Below are 22606 nucleotides of genomic sequence, written 5' to 3' on the forward strand. Positions count from 1 at the left end.
AAGATCAATCATATTTTGGGACTTCCCTGGAGGTCCAGTGGTTAAGACTCTGTGCTTGCACTTCTGGGGGCACAGGTTCGATCCCTGGTCAGAGAACTAAGATCCTGCGTGCCACATGGCGTGGCCAAAAAAACAAAACCAAAAGAGTGTTAACTTTATTTTAAAAAAAAAAAAAAAGATCAATCATATTTTGATGCAACATTTTTTTAAAAAACCAAAGTTATTGGAAAAAGTCCATGATGAACAAAATATCAAAATGTTGCGTGTGCGGCCGAGCAACGCGGGTCCCGGGAGCGCGGCGGCGGCGGCGCGGGGGTGGCAGGCGGCATGAGCGGGGCGGGGGGCGCGGGCCAGGCGCTGGCCGCGCTGCTGCTGGCCGCGTCCGTGTTGAGCGCCGCACTGCTGGCCCCCGGCGGCTCCCCGACGCCAGACTTAGGAAAAAAAAGGCGCTTAGAGCTGAAGATGGACCAGGTTTTGCTGCTCATCCATAATGAACTGCCTGGGACAAACTTTACCGTCTACTGGAATTTCGATCGCTGTTATCATTGCCTGCTCCAGGTCCTGGTCGACGTCTCCCAGAGCAGGAAACCCAGGGAGCTCAGCGTTGAGGCCGTGGCTGTGAGCACCCAGCACGGATCCATCCTGCAGCTTAATGACACCACGGAGGAGAAGCAAGTCTGTAGGCTGGAATACAAATCTGGAAAATTTGGAAACTATTCTCTCTTGGTAAAGCACACCCATGATGGAGTCAATGGAATTGCGTGTGACCTGGTCGTTAACGAGAAGCCAGTTGACAGTAACCTTCCCGTGAGTATCGCGTTCCTTGTCGGCCTGGTGCTCATCATTGTGGTGTCCTTTCTAAGGTTCTTGCTGAGGGAAATTTATTAAAGAGAAACATTGACTGAAACCATTGAACACAGGGCATAACAACACACAGAGGAACTTCTAACGGCCACCGGATCCAACAGGTCCCGGCCCCCCACCCCAGGGTCCCCAACAAGGTGCCTCTGCTGCACCCCACCGGGCGGCCCTCCATTCTGCCCCCAGTCTCCCTTCCTCAGGGCCCCGCGGGTGGCCTCTCGCCAGGACGATGGGCGCCGGCAATGCCCGCTCCCCCCGGGGCAGCCCCTCCCCCTCTGGCCCACATGCCCGGGGCCTGGCCCTGCCCTATGGCGGGCACAGGACAGTCCCACAGCAGGGCACGCGCCACCGAGCCGAGGACGTGGAGTCCCAAGGAACAACGGGGTGGCCCAGCAGAGCACAGGCCCCGGGGTCCTCCCGCAGACCTCCTGCAGCCCCGGTCCAGGTCTTCCTTCCCAAGGTCCCAGGTGGGCTCCCAGGTCCTGGGGTGGGCGCTGGCTGTGACCTCATCCATCCCGTCCTCCCCGCCGGCTCCTGGGACTGGGCTCGGGGTCTCCGTGCCTGGCCGGGGTCGGGGGGAACTGCTCAGAGGAGAACACACGCACATTTCCACAACAAGAAGCAGCGCTGGGCCTGAATCTACGCCCAGAAAGCACACGTTGAGCTTACGACACTGGCCCACAGAGACCAGAGCCTTGGCTGGCACGTGGCGCACCACAGGGCTCCGCGGGGGGACGATGGCTAGGGTGTGTGTGTTGGGGGGAGGGGAGCGGGGGCTGGGGGGTTCCTTGACACCTGGGTCCCTCTGGGGCCTCTACAGGGACACATTTGGGCTTGCCAGCACAGGGAGCAGCTTGCCCCAGAGGGGGGACACTGAATAGGGGTCCCCTCTCGGGAGGGAGGCCCAGGCACCTTGGGTGGCCCCTGACGTCTCCCAGGCCAGTGTGGGTGGCAGCCATCTGCAGGTGCCCCTCACCTGGGCCGGGGCTGGCCACTCAGGGCTGCTCCCAGGTGGCAGGCTTCGGGGCTGGCCTTGGCATTGGCAGCTGGTGAGTTGTGCTTCTCCAGGCCAGTCCCAGGTCTCCAGTGGCCATGCACAAACCTAGGTAGAACAAAACACTCCTTCCTCCCGCCAACAAATTCTCTTGGACCCTGCCCGGACCCCCCTCCTCCTCCTGCCCCTCGTCCTCTTCTCCATGTCTCCCTCCTCCGTCTCCTCCCTCTCCTCCTCCTCCTCCTTTGGAACAAACGCTTCCCTGCACCCCCCACTCACACCAAAGCCAGTTGTGGGGTACTGGGCCGCCAGGTACTCAGCGCCCGGCCTGCCAAGCTGAGCCGACGCTCTCGCCTGGGATCGTCTCCTCACAGCGTTTGCTGTCCTTGTCCCTATTGCCCTTGCAGGCTGCAGGGGGAGGAGACTGCCCCCGGCCCTCACTTGCGCAGAGGCTCCAGGGGGCTGCCTTCCTGGGGCGGGGCTCCCCTTGAGCGGTGTAGATGATCCTGAAGACGGGCTGGACCCTGCGGTGTCACCTCCGGGGCACCTCCTCTCTGCCCCACAGCTCTTCCTCGCCAGCGCCAGCGCTGGCTCCTTCCGGCAGGGGCGGCCCCAGGGGAGGCGCCTCTAGGCCCCGCGTGGCCTGGGGGCCCATCAGCATCATTAGCTCAGAGCCCACAGGGTGGGCGTCTGAGGGTGGCCGGAAGACAGGGCTGATGCCAGAACCCCCGACTATACCTTTCTTAGTCTCTGCTGTGTTGGGGTCTCTGTCTGAGGCTCGGGGACCCCTCGTGCTGGGTATGGTGGCTCCCCGCTTGTGTCGCCGGTGCCTCCCTGAGCTGACGTTGGCTTGGTTGGTGGAGTCCCTTCCAGCTGGTGCATGCCGAGGGGGCTGGGCCTGGGCCTGGCTGCCCTGCCCCTCTGCCCCAGTCAAGGCCCCCACTGTTCCTGCGGACGGCCCCTTCCCCTCGTTAGAGTATCTGGGTTGCCTGCTAGGGGAGGGGGTGCCTGGATATCCTGAGCCTATGCTTCCTCGGGCTTGGGGTGGCTCATGGCCCCAGCCCCCATCTCGTTTCCCAACTCCTCTGCTGCAAGCTGAGGCTTCTGCTTTGCTGGGGGCTGGTTCTCGGCCCTAGGACACGCTGCCTGGCTGTGGCCTTCCTCCCCAGTCCCGCAGAGGCACGGCACCTGCCTGCGCTTCAGTGACAGGGTAGCCCCTTCCTGGACGGTCTCAGCGCTGCTCCCACGAAACAGCCGTGCCTGCACCATGACCGCAGGGGCTGGCACACTGGTTTCTGCCAGTACCTGGGGGCCAGAGGCCCTGCGGCCCCTTCCCACTTGCCTCTGCTTCTCCCTGGCCACTGCCATGGTGGCCTCCCACTCCTCCTCGTCTCGAATGAGCTTCAGTAACTCCAGGAAAGTGGGCGCACACCCTCGCTGCTCCAGGAGCTTGAGCTTGCCCTGGAGGGCGCTGCTCATGGAGGCCTGAGCCAGGACGTGTTTCAGGCGAATCATGTCTGCGCTTCTCACTGACAAGGGGCTGTGCTGCAGGGCGTTCTGCAGCAGGGGCTGTAACCGTAACAAAAAATCAGAGACTTTCTCTCCGGACTTCTGGCATGTCTGGAGGAAGTTTAAATGTGAGGTTCTATAGTCCTCTTTATTCCCGAAGATCTGCTTCAGGATGTCCAGGCACTGCTCCACAGTCATGGAGTCACTGTTGGCCCAGAGCACCTGTATGAGGAACAGGGCGGGGCCCTCTAAGCTTTCCAGGAAACGCCGCTGCTTCTCTACCTCAGGCACCTGCCACATCTGCATCATCTCAGTCACCTGCTCTAGCCAGGCTTCAAAGTTCTCTTCGCCTGGGTCTGGGAATGTGCTTCCCGAAAACACCTTCAGTTTTGGGTACCACATGCTTTCTTTCAGAGGCTGCGGGACTGGTGGCTCGACTTGAGCCAAGCCTTTTGGCTCTACGTCCTCAGGATAAGTGCTATGCCCCAGGGTATTGACCACATCTACCATTCTCCGGCCCTCATCTTTCAGGAAGTAGTTCAGTCTGTTGATACATTCATCATCTGGGCTACGGAGCTTCACCACCACTTCCCAGGTACCTCCCTTTCCTGGGATCTGATTCGGCATCGTAGCATAATTGACCTCATCAGCCAATTCGATGAAAACTGCCTTAGAGTTGTCTTCCCTTCTGAACATTCTGCCCAGCACACTGTAGGCACACAGGGGCTGTAAGCCCGCCTTCAGGGTCTCTGTAATTTCCTCTTCGCTACACTCCACAGGGATGCCCACGATCAGCACGGCCTTCCTGGGGTCCAGGTCCATCCCCTTGCACCAATCCTCCAGCAGATTCACAGCCATTGCTCCCACTACCTATGGACTGATCTAATACTAGGGGCAGTAATCAGCTCACAGCGTCTGACCAGGACTCAAGGAATTCTGAGTCAATGCCAAGTATGAAGGCAGAATCGTTCCGGGTTTCCACAGCCTCTGCTTGCCGTGGCCTCCTCCTCACAGTCCAAGGACTCCTCTGTGTGTACTGGAGGCGCCTGCTGGAGACGCCTGCAGGCCGGGGCGCTGTGCACCACGCCACCGCGCGTCCGTTCCCACTGCTCGCGCGGCGCATTCTCCTGTAATTGATTTCTAATCTCATAGTGTTGTGGTCAGAAAAGATGCTTGATATGATTTCAATTTTCTTAAATTTACTGAGGCTTGATTAGTGACCCAAGGTGTGATCTATCCTGGAGAATGTTCTATGTGCACTTGAGAAGAAAGTGTAATCTGCTGTTTTTGGATGGAATGTCCTATAAATATCAATTAAATCTGAAAAAAAAAAAATCAAAATGTTACATAAAAGTAGGATCAGTAACAGCTCTGTGTGGATCCATACTGGATCCTGAGTCAAAACAAAAAAATATACATTACCATAAACATGATTTTATGTATTTTTAGTGGTTAATTTTTTTCAGAATTAGATTTTGAAAATGTTGATGATGGTTTTGCTTCCATTCAAGGAGAAAAGTGAAATTATCATCAATTCTGTTTGGGGTACAAATAAAATATTTAAACTTAAAATAATGTTATGCATTTTAATACACCTGCTTGTCAATTTTTCAGTATTTTTTTTCAACTTCTTTAATGTTCTGGAAAAAAACTAACAATTAAAAAACTACATATGAGCATCATAATGGGAAATGCAAATTTTCCTTTTTTGCCTTAGGTTTCAATATGGCTCCACACAGCACTGTCTTTATTTAAATTTTTGATGTTTTGTTCATTTTGGATTTTATGTTAATTTTGATTTTTTAAAATATTGCGCAAAATATGAGTTATCTTGATAACTGAATTTTCTGATGTGCCCTCCCCCCTAAATTTTGTACCCACAGTGAGTGCCTCACTTTCCTTACCCTAGTCCTGGCCCTGGTTAGTATATACCTGGCAAATAAGTGCTTAATAAATATTACAGCTCATCTTCAAACCTGGTTTATGCAGCACTACTATCAGTGTTCTTTTTTACAGCCCCCATGCTGCTTCCTTGGTCTATCAGGATAACCACATATTCACATCATTATATCTTTTTTTCTATCATGGCATGTGGGAAAAAAATGCAGCCTTTTATTGAATATTTCTGAAGCATATGTGTTGATAACTACTCACATAACCTGTTATGGAGGGGGGGAAAGTTAGCAAAGCCAAGGCAATTATGGCTGGATAATTTGAAGGACCCACTTTTTCTTGACAGCAAATTAATTGATGTTATAATGGGTATGTCACCCTGTCATCCATCAACATTTAGTGAGTTCTGACAATGTGCTAGGTTACACGTGAAACAGAACACACACACCAAAATCCCCAACTTGTTCCTTGCCAATGTGATCCATTGATGATATGGTTTGTAATGTATATTTTTTTAAGTAAAAGGGAAATAATATTGCCTGTACTCCCTGTTTCATCTTAGCCTGCCTCTCACCCTCTCCCTCTCTGTGCCCTCCCACCGCCTCTTTCTTTCCCTCTTCCCTCCACCCTCCCACCCCAAATTTATCTTAGCACAGTGGTTCTGGTTCGTTTTGAACACGAGTTGTAATCAACTTCTGAAGTGGAATAAAGAGAATTCTGATTTGTGGGAGGAAGTAAATTTGTCTGATAGATGCATTTTAATGACTTCTGCTTATTAATGACCCAGGCTTTCCAGAACCACATTTAAGAATTGAAGCCGTAATCGGCTCTGCTGATTTGGCCTCACAACATATCACTGTAGAAGCAATGAAAAGAATCAGCAGCAGCTGCCTAACCGACTAACCCCCTGTGCTCTCTTCTCTGGGCCTGTTAACAGAGAGATGCTGGGGTCTGGAGAAGTAAATAAACAATAGCTTTGTTGAAAGTGCTCCTGGAAGAAAAAAAAAAAGCCTATGACTCAAAAGAAAAAAAAAAAAAAATACACCAAGTAATTACAAAAGAAACTTCATTTCCAGTTGCTGAATAAGACATTAAAGAATTGCAGGAAGCAAAACCCAGTACAAAAACAGCTATTTAATTTTTAGAGTTGTGGTTAGCAATCAAAATGAAAGGATGCTCTGGAGTGGATGTATAACTTTGTCCATAATTCCACTTCCCCATTTTTTTTATTTGTCTATGTACATTTGTTTTGGGCAACACATTCCAGTATCAGATTGAGACCTACAATAGTGAAATTTCATCCTTAACCCCACATTTCCTTTATTCCAGCAGCTCTAGTTACAACCTAATGTTATTTTAACAGTTTTTCTTTAATTTAACGATATTTAATTTGCATTCGCTCAAGTGACATACAATAGATCATGCTATTACCATGATTTATATCAGATGAACTGGCATAAATTCAACATTATAAATTGCGCCTGTAAATGAAACTATTATTTTACAGGAATTACTGAGCAGAAAGGGTAAGGACCCTCCAGTCAACCTTAGTCAAACCCACTCTTTAGAGTTTTATATTTTATGCCTGCAATAAATGCTTTTGTGAAAGCCCATAACCCACAAAAAAGTCATTCGAAGTACATTAATTACGATAATACTATCCAAAAAGCTGCAAGGGCCTATTTTTGTGACATCATTCTTTGATTTCTTGCTGCCTTAAATTATCCCTCTGATGGCTGTGGAGATTAACAGTCATACTTTTGTCATTAAATATAAGGCATTTTAAAGCTTAATCCACCTAAGTTCTAATTGATATTGCTTTCAGTTGGCAGATAGCAACCTGATTTATAATTTAAATATGCGGCATTATATGCAATCTCTTCAGTATAATGAAAAAGCAAAGTTCCTCTCATCTTTCTCAGCAATGTTAAACATCAAGGAAAAGTCGCTTTCTTTTTTCCTTTTATATCCTGAGCCTAATTGAAAACTGTTCATTGAATTTCAACATGATAGAAAAGTCTTTTTATCTCTCAATTTGTCCATTAGCGATTATAATTGAAGTATCTGCTACACAGCTGAATTGATATTGTTCTTGTTTAAATTCTGAATTACTCTAAATCTTTCAGAAGACATCAAAAAATATATATGTATATGTATGCACACACACACACTTGCATATGTATGTGGCTGAGGAGATACCAGCTAACGACTTTGCTTAAATGGAACATTAGACTAGCTCACTCTCCACGTGAATAAAGCCACACAAAGAAGGAAATCATCTCATTTTGCTGGAGAATGTGTTGCATAATAATCTTACCGGCATGACCATAAGGTTTGCTAATTGCCACATCTGTTTAACATCTGTCAGAGGCTTCCCACATGTTGCCAGCAATATTACAACACAGTACATTACCACACATTTTATTGTTTTCAACTGTTATTTATTTGTCATAGACATTACTACAGCTAATGATGTCTGTGTTATACCACTAATTATTTTCTGTTTTTTTAGAAATCTCTATTTAATCTACTTTCTCAGTTTGGATGCCTTTCTTTCCTGCCCCCCGTCCCATGACCCCTGGCTTCCTGTAACCTCCCTGACAACCCCTTCATGTTAATGATACTAATTCTTCTTCATCCAGAGTCATAAATATCCTAATGGGTTTGTAGAACTGAAAAAAAAAAAAGTTTGCAAAATGTCTTCATTTCTTAATGGCACTGCTGAATTCTTTCACTAAATCTCTAGGCTGAGCCCATGTTAGTGATGATAAATGTACAAATATATCACTGTTTAGGCTGCCTTTACGGAGGCAGAGTCTTGCTGATTTTTTTAATTACTTTTATATCTCACCTGGTTCCTCACTACAGTGCCTCCTTTTTTTTTTAAGCACAGCAAACCACGACGTCTATTAAGCAGAAAGTAGAGATTGACAAACTGCAGACTGAGCGAAGTACACATGACCTGATTTAAAATGAATTGATAGGTGTCACTGATCTCTGTTACACATAGCATATGTGAATGCCATATGATGTATTATTTATCCATAGTAGATGCCTTTTTGTTTCATTAATAAACCTGTATATCAGAGATATACAGTACCAATGATTAGTGTGAGGCAGTACAAAATGACATGGTATTTGCCCGCCATTGCTCAATTATTTTCCTCATTTTTTCCCTGTGTCTTTGCATGAATTATTAAGACCTTGGCTGTTTATTTAAGAATCTAATTTTAGTGCATGTGTCCAACTGAATTCTGTTTTCTCCTCTAATGAAGGAAAACAGTGTGAGAATTTCCAATCTTGGTCTCTGATTTTAGATATGCAATGCACAATGCAAGTCGTAAAGGTCACTCTGCTTTTGAACCATATAGTATAGACATTTGATGGGCCTAAAAATCCATTTTGGTGACGCATCACATCTTGCCAGCAAATTAAAGCAGAGCTGCTTGGTTAAGTCAAGCACGATTTGCATTCGCTTAGAGAGAAAGAGATTAAAGGAGCAAGGATCTGATTTGAGCAACCCTACAGAAAATCTCTTCTGTAAAAGGAAGGTAGGTGATTGGAGATAACTTCTTGAAGTTGCTGTGAGTGACCGTTGTTCATATCGTGATGTCTAACGTTGCCCATCCTAGTCACCACATTTTGATGACTTTGGTTTTCACGTCTAGTAATGCACATTCATTTACAACCAAATCATGCCACAACCTGCATAGAGATCTTTGAGAAGGCTTATTGAGAGAGTAGATAGAGATGACCTTACACATAAAATCTGCTTTGCTTTTCTAAATATGAACTGAAGGATAACATTTTGTTATGGATTAAAAGTGATTGAAGATGATATATAGATGTATAGTTGGGGGGTTTACTTAGATTTTTTTTTCATTAAATGACTTTTTCAAAGATAAGTCTGAGACCAAGTTTCTTTAGCTTATTTGTTCAAGATCTAGTGGAAGGAAAATGATAAGTTTTCAATGTCCACATTGCTTTGAGAGAGTAGTAAGTGCTGCAGAGTCTGATAAGAAATCTCACATGGTGTAAATCAAGCAGTGTCTGGAAGCATACAGTCCTGCCACAGTCAAATTTAAATTAACTAGGGAAATGCAACGTGGCAAAATGAAAAAAATCACCACGCACATCAAAACACCTTTTTCAGAACCAGGCACACTCCTTCATGGCTAGTGGGAGTTTAAATTCAAACTTTTTTAGGGCAGTTTGGCAATAGCTTTCAAAATGTATAATGCTGTTCCATTTGACCCCAGTGTTCTTCTGATAGGAACACACACACTATAGATATTCTTGCACAGGGGTACAAAGTTAAATGTACAAAATCAATTTTGCAAAGTTGTTTGTACAATTAAAGATTTTTAAATCGAAAACTGGAAACACTTCAAGGTTGATCAATAGGGGAATATTTGCACAAATCATGCTTGATCCATTGTAACAGAAGAATATTGGAAGTAATCTAAATGGTTATTATTAGGAGAGTAGACAAATGATGGGTTCATATAATGCAATACCACACAACCATTAAAAATAATAAAGATCTATGGTACTAATATGGAAAGATGTACTAGATGATAAGTAAAAAACAAGCTATGTATAATATGGCCAGTGAGTGTGTGTGTATTTGTGGATGTAAGGTGTGTTGGATGTTTAAAGCTTTACACATCCACTAGAATGTACATCCCCAGAATGGAAGGGATTTGGCCTGTCTTGTTCACCAACATATTGCCTACATCTCTATATCAGTGCCTGGCACAAAATAGAGACTCAATAATTGCTTGTTAAATGAATAAATGAATGCTCATATGCTAGTACAAGCATAAAGGTCTGCGTTAAAGATATGGAAGGATACAAACCAAATGTATAAAAGATAAGGCACAGGATTAAAGGAGACAGACTAGGGAATGTTGTGTTGATTCTCTACACTGTTGGAGTATTTTTAGAATGAGTATTTTTCAAAAGGCTTTATCAGAAAAAAAAAATTAAAAGGCTTTCAAAATATAATAAAACCAAAAAATGGAAAGCCATGTTGTGGCTCCCATTTGCATTTTTGTATGACTGTAGGATCTGTCACAAAGATCACAGTCTCTTCCGTCATGCCCCATTTCCCCCTTCTGGTTAGAAAAGAGGGTGGGTAAGGACATGATGGGCAGCATTTACAAGGAATAAGATGCTCTTCTAAAGCTCTTGTGATTGCACATTTGGGGGGCTGACCTCAGCTCTGTGGATGCTGACCTTGTGAAATACTCAACAGGAAAAGACTTGAACAAAGCCATCAAGGACAGCTCAATCAAGGTGTCCGACTGTCTGGAGCAGCAGTGAAGAGAGAGGGGGATGGACGGACATGTTAAAAATTAATAGAAAGTATATTAAAGGACTTCCGGTTTAAAATGGTGGGTTGAATTCACTGGTTTATCTTCTCTTCTTCTCAAAACCTTGCTAAAATGATGGTAAAGGGATTAAAGAGTTATAAACTCCACAAGGACAAAGAGAGTGGGAGAACAGACAATGACAGCAGAGAAATGTCAGCCAAATTTTGAAAGGTTGAGTAAACAAGTGGTAAGTGACTAGGTTCCAGTACTTTCCCATTAGCTCAGGACTGGGTGTTGGGAAGGCAACGTGAAGCCAGTTCAGCTCCAGCACCTGGAGAACTTTGAGACTGGGAGGCACCAGTTACTTCTGAAGGCGGGAGTACAGGCTTGGAGTGAAATCAGGAAAACTCTAAGGATTTCCTCCCCCACCTTCCTCCTACAGAAAGGAAAGTTATTAAGGGCATGAGTTTAAAGACTATGGAGAGAAGGACACCCAGCACAAAGGAGGCTGAGAGTGACAGCCCTTTATGATATAAGCAGGCATACTGACAAAGACCCTCACCATCCTGTCTCTGCTCAGCTCCCAGTCTGGGCTACCAGGTCAACACTCACCTCCCTCCCAAGTGAGCGGCTCACTGTTTCCTCTATGAAAAATACCTAAGAGAAAGGAAAACTACAGATACTGACATCCTGGAGGATTTCCATGAAGCAGGCAAGTCACAGCCCATTGCTCCCACTCAGAGGCCCACCTGTCAACAGTCCATCCCAGACGTAAAGCATTGAGTGTGCTTTTAGTGCCTCACTTCAAAATACAAATGGACATCCAAGCATCACCAGGTATTTGAGAAAAACCTCTAAGATAAATTCAGAGATGAAGACAAACGGGGAAAAGGAGGAACACTAAGGAAATAGAGACTGTTAATGTGCAAGAAAAAAACGTCAAAAATACTGAAATATCTTCAGAGTGATAAAGCATTCATAAATAAAATGCATATGATGATGAATAGCTTTTGGAAATTAAAAGATAGAGTGCAACATTTAAAAATTCAAATGATAGTTTGGAAGACGATGGTGAGAATTCTCCCAGGAAGTAGAACTAAGGAAAAAGAGGTAGACAGTAGAGAGAAAATATTAAGAAGAAAGTTAAAGATACAATATCCAAATAATAGAAGTTTTATAAAACAACAATAGTAAAAATTAGGAGTGAAAAGGGGGAAATAACATAAAAAATTATCCAAGAAAATTTCTTAAACTGAAGACGAGCTTCAGGAACCCATTAGTTACCCAGCTCAGTAAGTGAGAAAAGTCCACACCAAGTTATATCATCATAAAATTTCAAATCCTAAAAACTTTCCAGAGAGACAGAGATATTAGAAAAGCATCATCACACATCACAACAGCCATGCTGAAAACTGGAAGACAATACATTTCTTCAAAATGCTAATGCAAAAGTATTTCTTTCCAAGAATTCCATAACCAGCCAAATTGTTACTCAAGAATAAAAATATTTTCAAACTTGCAATCTCTCAAAAATTGAAATCTCAGATCCCCTTTCTTTAGAAAAAGGGGGACTTTTTTTCTTTTTCTCCAGATAAAGGGGGTTCGTCTGTCTGAGAATGAAGCCAACCCAGAGGAAAAGAGAAAGGGCAGTGGGGTGGGAAGTTGGAATCTCACCATCATCATTTGAGCCCTGGACCCAAAAGTGACGAGGAGTGTGGGTGTGTGACCTGCACCGCAGTTTTTGGTTCATTCTGACTAATTCAATCCCTGCTAGTTAGAGCCCATCCCTTTCTACCTCATCCGTGAGTTTTTCTGAATTGTGCCAACCAATATGGATCTCTCTTTTTCCTGATCATGAATCATTTAACTTATTATATTAAACCAGTAAGACACTTTATTTCTAAGGCATTACTTCCTTAGCATGTAGGTTTTATGTTTCTCTCCTACATATAAGCCTGTCTTTCCCAATGGGTTAAAGCTACTCTTGGACTGAAATGGTGAGTTCCTGGATCCACCTCCCCCTCACACCCAATGGGCCACCAAGTTGATTCCACTTCACCTCCTTGCTCCTCCCACCTTCTCTCACATAAATTCCTACTGATCTCCTTGCTTTCAATTTCCCTCCTCTAGAATCAGTCCTCCACACAGCTGCCCAGCCATTCTAAAATGCCAATTGGATCATGACCCTTCTTCCTGTTTGAAGCACCTTAATTGCTCTCAATGGCAGCAGGATAAAATCCAACATCCTTAACACATCATGCAAGATCTAGCCCCCAACTATCCGCGTCCCCGTCCCACGTGAGTCATCTGAAACCACTTAGAGCTATTTCATACCCCTATGACTTTGCAAACCCTGTACCCTCAGCCTGGCATGTCCACCCCTTTAGTCTGACAAGTTCTCACACATCCTGCTAGAACCAGCACAGATAAGTCCTGCTCTCTGAAATGTCCCCTAGTCCTTCCCTCCCCGTTTAGATTGCCTGCTCTCTCCTCTAACATCTGTCCTCTATTAGAGCACTTACCATATCTTTTACCTCTTGTGACATGTTGGCTTCCCACACTAGGTGATGAGTTCATTTCTCATTGAGACAGGCTCTGTCCTTGGTAGATAATAAATACGTAGTGACGGATCAATGAATTCTCTTCTAGAACCCACTTCCTAGCACTTTTGTTGAAATACACCTCAATAGATATCTAGCAAAATAAATGGAAGTTTCTTTACTCTCTGTAGGATGCTTTCTTTGGCTTTGTCTGCCCCACCGTATTCCCCATCATGCCGGTGCTGGTGCTAGAATGATGATTTTTTTTTTTTTTTTTAGGAAACTATCTCTCTCTTGGTCCCTCCCACCTCTCCCTTGTCTTACCAGCTCATGAAAGCTGACTGTTAAATTTTTAGCAACCTTCTAAGCCATTTGAGACTGTGCAGGTAGTCTGAAATCAGGCATGGTGGGAGTATTTGTACAAAGAAATGTCCCCTGCCCATCCCCAGAGCCAGTTACTAAATATTTCCCAGATTTCAGCCCATGTGGTTTGACGGGAGTTGACCCCACCCACAGCCCACCCAAGGTGGGTACTTGGCTCAAGCCTGGCCACTCAGTGTGGTCCAAGCCTCCCAGGGCCACAGTGATTGGTTCACAGAGGGACACATTATTTTTGCCTGACCAATGAGAATCTCTCCTGAGACGTTGCTCAAACTACTCAAGAGAGGTGCTCCAGGCACTGACATGGGCATCTCTACAGAGGACAAATAATCCCCGCACTTCTGGCCTGCCAGGAGGGGAAAACCTGTCAGGGAATGAAGCCAACGTGGGGCCAGGGTTGGAGGCCGGGGAGAGCGAGGGAGGTGAAACTAAGTCCTGACATAACCGTTTGAGACCTGGATCCAGCGATGACTCAACCGGTTCTCGTTCCTACACATTCCAGTTTTCCGAGTCAGTAAAGCCCCTTTTTTCCTTTGAGGGGTTTGGGGTTTGTTTGTTTTTTGTCACTTGCCATTGAACATATCCTGCCTGACGTATAGTTTATCCCACGAGGTCATGTGAGTTTTCCTGTAATGTGGAAGGCACCTCTTCAGGTTGTTACCTTGCTCCAGTCAGTGACCTTGCGCTGGGGACTGCCCCTAGACATGGACCAGGGCCCCCAGCAGCAGTCTACACACCATGGCCTTCCCCTCCTGGCCACAACTGAACCTCTTCCTCCCCTGTATTTGCAAGTTTCAATGGGAGGTGTTTTAGAGTTAAACCACATTATTGGGAGCACTTGAGAGAAAAGAGCCACAGCCTTCACTAAGTCCCAAGCTGCCCAGTGGCTGCTCTGCCCTTGGCTGCTTCCTTGATTTTATGAGAAACCCCAATAAGTTCCTTATTTCAGCTTAAGTTACTCAGACCTGCTTTCTATTAACTGCACTTAAAAGAATCTTAACTCAACCTTTCCCAAAAGGTAGTTCATGAACAGCTGGGATACAGGACAGTTTTAAGTAGCATAGTGATGTCTACTTCTAACAATTGTGTATTTATTTTATGTCTATTCAGAAAGATAAAACTAACACATCTAAAGTGATTCCATGGATGCCATTACTTAGGATGAAGCTGAAACAGGTTTTTTTTTTTAATCTGTCAATTTCAAGAGAACATTCAATAAATATACCCATCAGGGTTCTTGGCTACAAGCAACAGACCAAATCTGGTTAACTTAGCAGAAATTAATTTGTTGGCAGGAAATCAGGAAGTCCCCCAAAAGAGAAGAAGGCTGGAAAAATGAGCAGGAACCAAGCAAGGGAAGTTGTGTCAGAGGAACCACTTCAAGGTCACTCCAGAGGGACCTTAACTCTTGTTAAGACACAATTACCCAAGTACTGTGGCCACTGCTGCTACTGGATATTTCTGCCATTGGGCTCACAACACTGTCCCAATGCCTTTGCTACACATACTAAGTGAAGTACCTCTACGTCCCTCAAGGTTTAAGTGCAACAGGGTATGATGTGAGCCAAGCCAAGATGCCACCCCTGTACCACAGTGGGGAGAGAGAGGGAGTACTTGCCAGTGGGTCTCAAATGTGGCTGCTCATTGGAACCATCTGGGGAGCTTTACAAAATGCTGTAACCTGGTCCCACCCCACAGGTTCAGACTGTATTGGTCTGGAGTACAGCCTGGGCATCAGAGCTTTTAAAGCTGTCCAGGAGGTCCTGTTGGGCAGCCTAGGTTGAAAAGCACTAGGCTAGGTCGCCTAGCTTTCATAGTGGGCAGTTTTATTCACTGAAGGGAGCTCGGCCTTATCTGAACTTCTTTCCTACATTCCACAATTGATTTCCTTACTCTCCTTATATGCTCTAGTGCTAATGCTGTTTTCAGCTCCTTCAATTATGCGATTTCCTTATCTTTATACTATTGAGAATACCTTACAAGATTTCTTAAACAGCAACTAAATTTATCTGCCTGTCATTTTGTTTTCATTATCCATGATAGCAATCTCTCGCATAGCTTATGAGATCATATCAAGTGATTGGTTTTAAACAAACAAACAAAAATCCGCAGAGTCAACATTTGTCCCAAGGTGTGTAGGATGCTTGTTGCTTCGATGGCTTTGGAGTGATCTGCATCTGATTTGGGCGTTCACCCTGGCCCACAAAGACTTCTCTCCTGAGCCTATGGATGTTTGTTCTTGTCTACTGTTCCCCTTGTCACAAATACTGGTGTACTGTATTCTGGAGTGTGTTGCTGTGGCCCAAGTTTTGCTCCATAATGAAAGCAATAATTCTGAAAGCATGCTGAAGGAATGAAGACGCATGGTAATTGTCAGAAGTTCTTCATTTTGAACGTGAATTGCTCATCGTGGTTGACAGTTGATGGCTTTTAGCTGTAGAATGCCTGTAAAAATAACAAGAATTTTAACAACCTAACTTCTGGCTTGCTTTCAGATGAGCTTATCAACAAAGGAGGTCTGGATCCGTGGAACACATGAGGAGGTCAAACTCAAAGCTGTGTTGAACCTCAGCTGTGAACCCCCATGATTACCCACTTGGCTACCTGGGTACAGTGTTCATGCGTTTCTACTTGCCACCATCTGCCCCAGAGTTAAACTCTGATGATGCAGCTGGCCAGGCTTCTCTGACTCCTCTAACCCAGGGTTTCTCCACCTCAGAATTACTGACGCTTTGGGCCAGATAATTACTTGTCGTGGGGACTGCCCTGGGCGTTGCAGGATGTTTAGCAGCATCCCTGGCCTCTCTTGGTCCACAAGATGCCCACAGCACATACCTCTCCCCAAGCTGTGATGACCAAAAATGCCTCCCGCCATTGCCAAATGTGCCCTGGGCAGGGAGCAAAATCACTCTCAGTTGAAAACCACTGTTCCAGTTCTTGCTGAATATTAGGTTTACCCTTGATGCCATCCCAATGGAATCAGAAGCTTTGGGCATGGACCCCAGGCGCCAGCACTGGAAAAGCTACCCAGGGGTTCTAAAGCACAGCCTGGGTTGAGAATTTCCATCCTAAAGCAGCTAGTCTAATATTGCAATGGAGCTTCTTAAAGTCCTGCTCAAATATTTTTATAATCGGACCCTCCACTTAGCAACACATGAGCAGCTACTACATAGAAACAATATTAGCTATAATGTCAAGTACCGTCTCGTGGAATTTGCAATTTAATGAGGTCATGAGAGTGCGAGGGAAATAAATTGTTTTTCATGTGTGAGTACATATGGAAAAATACCTGGAAAGGAAACCTAAAAGGAATGAGAGAAATGAGTGCTGATCTGTGAAAGGAGGGCAGGGGAAGTTAATAGACAGGTTGGACCCCGGGAAGCTCATCAGGGGTGAATACGCCCAAGACCCCTAAGAGAACAGGAGAGGCATAGGGCATTTTGATGTTTTGAAGATCCTGGTGTATTTTTAAATGTAGGGGGTTACAAAAACTATACTATATGTTCAGCATTTACCTTTTTTTAAATACCAGCTTTATTATAATTCACACACCATAAAATTCTACATTTCAAAGTGTACAATCCAGTGATTTTTAGTATATTCATAGAATTGTGCAATCACCACCACCATCAAATTTCAAAATATCTTCATCACCCCAGAAGGAAACTTCATACCCATTAGTAGTCACCCTCCCTCATTCACTGCTACTCCCCAGACCCTGGCAATCGATAATCCACCTTCTGTCTCTATAGATTTGCCTATTCTGGACATTTCATATCAACAGAATCATATAATATATGGCCATTTGCGTCTAGCTACCTAGACAGCATCTAAAAACAAAACAAAGCAAAATGAAAGGGAAAACAAAACCTTCCTCCCAAGAGGCAATTTAACCTAGAGCCCAAGAGCTAGACTTTGGCACCAGACAAAACTCAGATTAAATCAAGTCCTAACCCTCTAGCTGTTTGATCTTGAGCAGACACCTTTGGTCAACCACCTAAAAGCATCCCCAACACCCTTCTCAGCATGCGGAATCCTAGTTCTCCAACCAGGGATCGAACCTGGGCCCCCTGCAGTGGAAGCACGGGATCTTAACCACTGGACCGCCAGGGAAGTCCCTAAAAATCGAGTTGTTTGCTTTTTTTTTTTTTTTTCTAACACCCTTCTCAATGCCCAACTCTTACCATAGAGACTGCAAAGGCTAAATAAGCATTGTCCCAAGTCTTCCAGTTTTGCCAAAAAGAGAAAATGGGAAGCTGTCTCAGACAGCTCCTAGGAAGGATATTTCCTTCTGTGATGAGAGAGAGATGTACCGGAAGAAAGCACTGTGTCATTTGTCCTCCACCCCTTTCTTCCTTTGAAGGATGTGTGAAGGCAGGAAGCTTGGACAATGGCTGCCATATTGTGACCATGAGGGAAAGACCAAGAAGATCACAGAAATGCCATCCCAGATTCTGATGTGTTGCTACTGAACCAGTGCCAGCAACTGCCTTCTCACCGATTTGTTATGCCCAAAAAATAAGCCCTTGTATGTCTAAGCTACTGTTACTTGGGTTTTGGTTACTGGAAGCATCAACTATCCCAAACTGGAACAGAAAGTTATTTCATTTCTATGTGTAATTTCACATGTTGGTGGGCAGAGCTTCCTCACCTATGTCCCAAGAATCCATTGCCATTTGTTGAAAATAAGGAGTAGTTTCCTTTTGGGAATGTCTCTTCCCTTTGGGGAAGCTTATGGGACTTCTGTCCTGTTCTCCTTTTGGTAAGATATGAGCCTGTTACTCATCAGAAACCCCTCCCTGAAATTTGATTTTTGAAATGGAAAATTATTGGAATTCATTCTTTCCAGTGAGAGCACAATGACTAATGAGTCTGTTTCCACCACAGGGCTGTTCCTGTATTTACCCATTCATGCATTCATCCATGCCTTCCGAAAAAAATTTATTGAGCACCTAATATGTGCAGTGTGAGGACATGGAATTGAAGAAAACAGACAAATTCAAGTAGCTTATATCCTAAGAGAGGGAGTTAGACTATAAACACATCTATGTCTTATATAACATCAAGTGGTGATGAGGCTATGAAGAAAAATAAAGTAGGCTGAAGGGGATAGATTGTGAGAGAGATGGGGAAAACATGGCTTCTGTTTTAGAGGGCAACCAGAGGAAACTATATTTGAACAGAGAAGCTCTGCAAAAGTGTTCCAGGCAGAAGGCAGAGCAAGTGCAAAGGCCCTGAGGCAGGAGCCTGCTTGGTATGTTTGAAGAACAGAGAGGAGGAAGTCAATGTGGCTGGAGCAGAGGGATGGAATGGAAATATGATGGATGAGAAGGCAGGAGAGGTGTCAGGAACTGGATCAAGTCAGATCAAGCCACTTACTAAGACATGAGGCAACCATTTTAACTTAATCCCTCTGGCTGCTGTGTGCGATGTAGACTGAGGGGGAAGACAGGGAGACCAGCGAGGAGGTGATGGTAGTATTTCAGGTGAGAAATGATACTGCCTAGAACCAGGGTTGTAACTGTGGGGCGAATGGGAAGTAATCAGATTCCGTATATATTTAGAAAGTAGAGCTAACCAGGTTTACTGAAGGACTGGATGTGAAGCGTGAGAGAAATAGGAGAGTCAAGGACAATTCCAACATGCTGGCCTGAGGAGCCATTTACTGAGGTGCAGGACCACAAGAAGGACCAGATTTTTGCTAGACGGGGTGACGTCAGACATTATGATGGCCGTCATTACTGTAGGTCTGCTGTGTAGCTCTCTGGGGCTCCCTCTCGGAAAGTCTGGTCCCTCAACCTTCCCACTGATTCAGGGCTCCCGGTATCCTGCCAGTAATTTGGCTTAAATTAACCAGAGTTAGTTTCTGTTATTTGCAACCAAAACCCTGTAATCGATAAAAGGGGCTCACTTGGCTCTTAAGTGTCAGCACAGGACCCTAAACACCATTCTTACTGTGGGAAAAACGTGTTCTGAGCAACAACCGACAAATTCACAAATGAACTTTCGGACGCCACCCATTTCTCCACGGGAGGCTGACTTTTCCTCTCCTGGCATCTCTCCTCAGAGAGACAGCTTCTGCCAGTACAAGGTGGGGAAGTGTCAAATACTATTAAAACCTGATTGCTAATTCAAATGCTATTGTGCTTGATATGCTTGTCATGTAAAAGTGCACAATGTAGCTTAATAAAATTGATAGAACTCCCTTTGAAGATATTTTTGTCACAGAGGCACTCAATAAAACTGTTTCCATCAGGCTCTTCTGCCTCTTGGATATTTTGCTAGTGACACATTTTAGTCAACTAGTCCAAGGCCTAGCAAAGCATGTTTTGCAAAGAATGTTGGAGGGGAAGAAGGAGTACTCAGATTTTTCTTTTTTTTTTTTTAATAAATTCATTTATTTATTTATTTTTATTTTTGGCTGTGTTGGGTCTTCATTGCTGCGCGCAGGCTTTCTTTAGTTGCAGTGAGCAGGGGCTACTCTTCGTTGCAGTGCATGGCTTCTCGTTGCAGTGGGTCCTCCTGTTGTGGAGCATGGGCTCTAGGCGCAGGCTTCAGTAGTTGTGGCATGCGGGCTCAGTAGTTGTGGCTCACGGGCTCTAGAGCACAGGCTCAGTAGTTGTGGCGCAGGGGCTTAGTTGCACCGCGGCATGTGAGATCTTCCCGGACCAGGGATCGAACTCGTGTCCCCTGCACTGGCAGGCAGATTCTTAATCACTGCGCCACCAAGGAAGCCCTCAGATTTTTGTTTTTATTTCTTGTAATTAGGAAGCCCTTTATCAACTGCCTAACAATACAGTTCATCTGGTCACTGGGAAACCATATCAAAGCTGTTTTGCTTCAGAGTCGTGTGCAATCCAATAAATAACCCACAGAGGTTGCTGTCACTAACGCAAAACTAGCTAACTGTAAATACTAAGTCTATCAATCTGTTCAAGGAAATGTTTCTTTTCTTCTTGCCTATGTCCAACAAGTGTTTTCGGCCTGGGATCCAAGAGAATCACAGATTTGCATTCACTAACAAGATGGTGGACCTTCACTTCCAGCTTTGGACACAGCCAGCATGGAACAGAAGTAGGTAAGTGATTTCTTAGTGGTAAAACTGACCAGCCTTGGAGGGATACTGACCTGAGTTTAAAGCTGGGCGGTCTTGGACAAATTATATTATCCTGAAGCTCAAGTTTCACATCTGTAAAATGGGGACGGTATACTCTTGAGTGAGTGGTAGTACTCTTTTGAGTGTAAGTAATGGGAAATTCCATTCAAATGGATTTAAGAAAAAAGGAGATTAACTGACTTCAATATTTGAAAATATTGAAGCTAGAGCTGGCTTCTAACCCAGCCACATTTGGAAGCTCAGAAATCTCACCAAGACCTGGTGGCTCTGTTTCTTGGCTCTGTTTTCGCCTGTATCAGCTTCACACTCAGGCTGACCAGCTCCATATGGGAGCAGGATGGCAGCCAGGTGCTCCCGGCTTACATATTTTTCTAATGAAAAATAGAACACCCCTCTCCAGCCATTTGACCGTTGGCCCAAATTGTGTCATGTGCCCATCCCTAAGCCTATCCCTAAATCAACAATGCTCTGGTTATCCACATGCCCATGATGGAGCCATAATGGTGTCAACAGTACTCAGATCACATGGATAGACTGTGGGGAAGACATTGTCTCCCCAGAGGGAAATTGTGTGCTGTTACCAGAACATGGAAGAAGGCATGCTATATAGAAAATGTCTAGTACCAATATCCACTTTATTAGGACTGTTGAGCATTCAGTAAGACAGTATTGGTCTAACACCTGTGTCAATTAAGAATTCTTTTGGTTCGGGGGTGATAAAAATGTTTTGGAACTAGATAGAGGTGGTAGTTGCACAACACTGTGAATGTGCTAAATGTCACTGAATTGAATTCACTTTAAAATGGTTAATTTTATGTTATGTAAATTTCACCTCAGTTTTTTAAAAGAATACTTTTGATTGCAAGTAAGAGAAAACCCTGAGCCACTGGCCTAAAAAGTAGAGATTTATTTGTCTTATACAACAGGAAGTCTGAAGGTTTATAAGCCAGGGCTGGTCAATGAAGCCCTCAGACCTTTCCTTCTTTCTGCTCCATCACCCTCAGCATAAGGCATTTATCCCCATGGTCACAAGATGGCTGCTTCTCTTCCAGCCCTCACATCTGTATTCCAGATGGGAAGAATAATAAAGGCAAAAGGACAACAGGGGGAAGGTAGGAAGGGACTGCACGTGTATCAGGAAACTGAAGTTTGACAGAAAGACCAGCTCAGTCTTCCTGACTAGAACTGTGGTAGATGGCCACCCCTGGTTGCCAGGGAGATGGGGGAAGAGCACTTTTTTTATCTGGACACATTGCGTGCTTAAACAAAGTTGGGGTTCTGCTAACAAGGAGGAAAAGAGAACAGATATTAGATAGACAACTAGCATTGTCTTCCACGTGCCTGCAACAAAGTAGGACTTCAACAGAGGCCAGTGGAGGTAGAAGGAGCAGGTGTGGTATTGAAATTCTGAAAACAAAAGATACAGTCCTCCTTGTCATTACCTCCTAAAGCTCACTGATTTTTCAGGTGTGAGTTTAAATAGGTTTATTTTTAGTCTTAAATACAAGCTGATTGAACGGGGGAAAATGAAAAAGTAAGTGAAAGAGACCAATAATCCTCTTATACCAATCACTTGCCTTTTTTCTTTTCTTTTCTTTTCTTTTCTTTTCTTAGTTTTCATTTTAATGAACTGCATCTGAAACAGCGACCCTAACAAAATCTGGGACGCAGGTTTACCAAATTCCAGATTTACTGCCTTCAAGTCCCCCCAAAGAATCATTATTTGTAAACACTTTATTTTTCAATCCTGATACCTCCCTGTGACTCGTGTGTTCCCACAGTAAATTAACGTACTGAGAATGACTTCTCACTCAAGGTACAATGAAAACGTGAGAAATGGGTTTTAATAAAGAGGGTTTGAAGCGGGCATCTGAAGGATAGTAGAGGAGGGACTTGGTTTACATCCAAACATTGAAAGGACAGCAGAGAACACATGAAGAATCCCAGTCATCACTCTCACCGTGGAACTTGTATAGCTTGATTGTCAATGTTTAGC

General features: G+C 44.7%; 1 protein-coding gene across 1 annotated transcript; it reads left to right on the top strand.

Moving 5' to 3' along the window:
- Positions 1-327: 327 nt before the first annotated feature.
- Positions 328-22317, top strand: LOC118880952 (heparan-alpha-glucosaminide N-acetyltransferase-like). Its single transcript, XM_036825193.1, has 3 exons — positions 328-807; positions 20468-20571; positions 22225-22317. Exons 1-3 carry the CDS (start codon positions 328-330, stop codon positions 22262-22264), a joined length of 624 nt encoding a protein of 207 aa, XP_036681088.1. The 3' UTR covers positions 22265-22317.
- The last annotated feature ends 289 nt before the right edge of the window (positions 22318-22606 follow it).

Source organism: Balaenoptera musculus, chromosome 15, assembly GCF_009873245.2.
Source record: "Balaenoptera musculus isolate JJ_BM4_2016_0621 chromosome 15, mBalMus1.pri.v3, whole genome shotgun sequence".
Classification (NCBI taxonomy): Eukaryota; Metazoa; Chordata; class Mammalia; order Artiodactyla; family Balaenopteridae; genus Balaenoptera; species Balaenoptera musculus.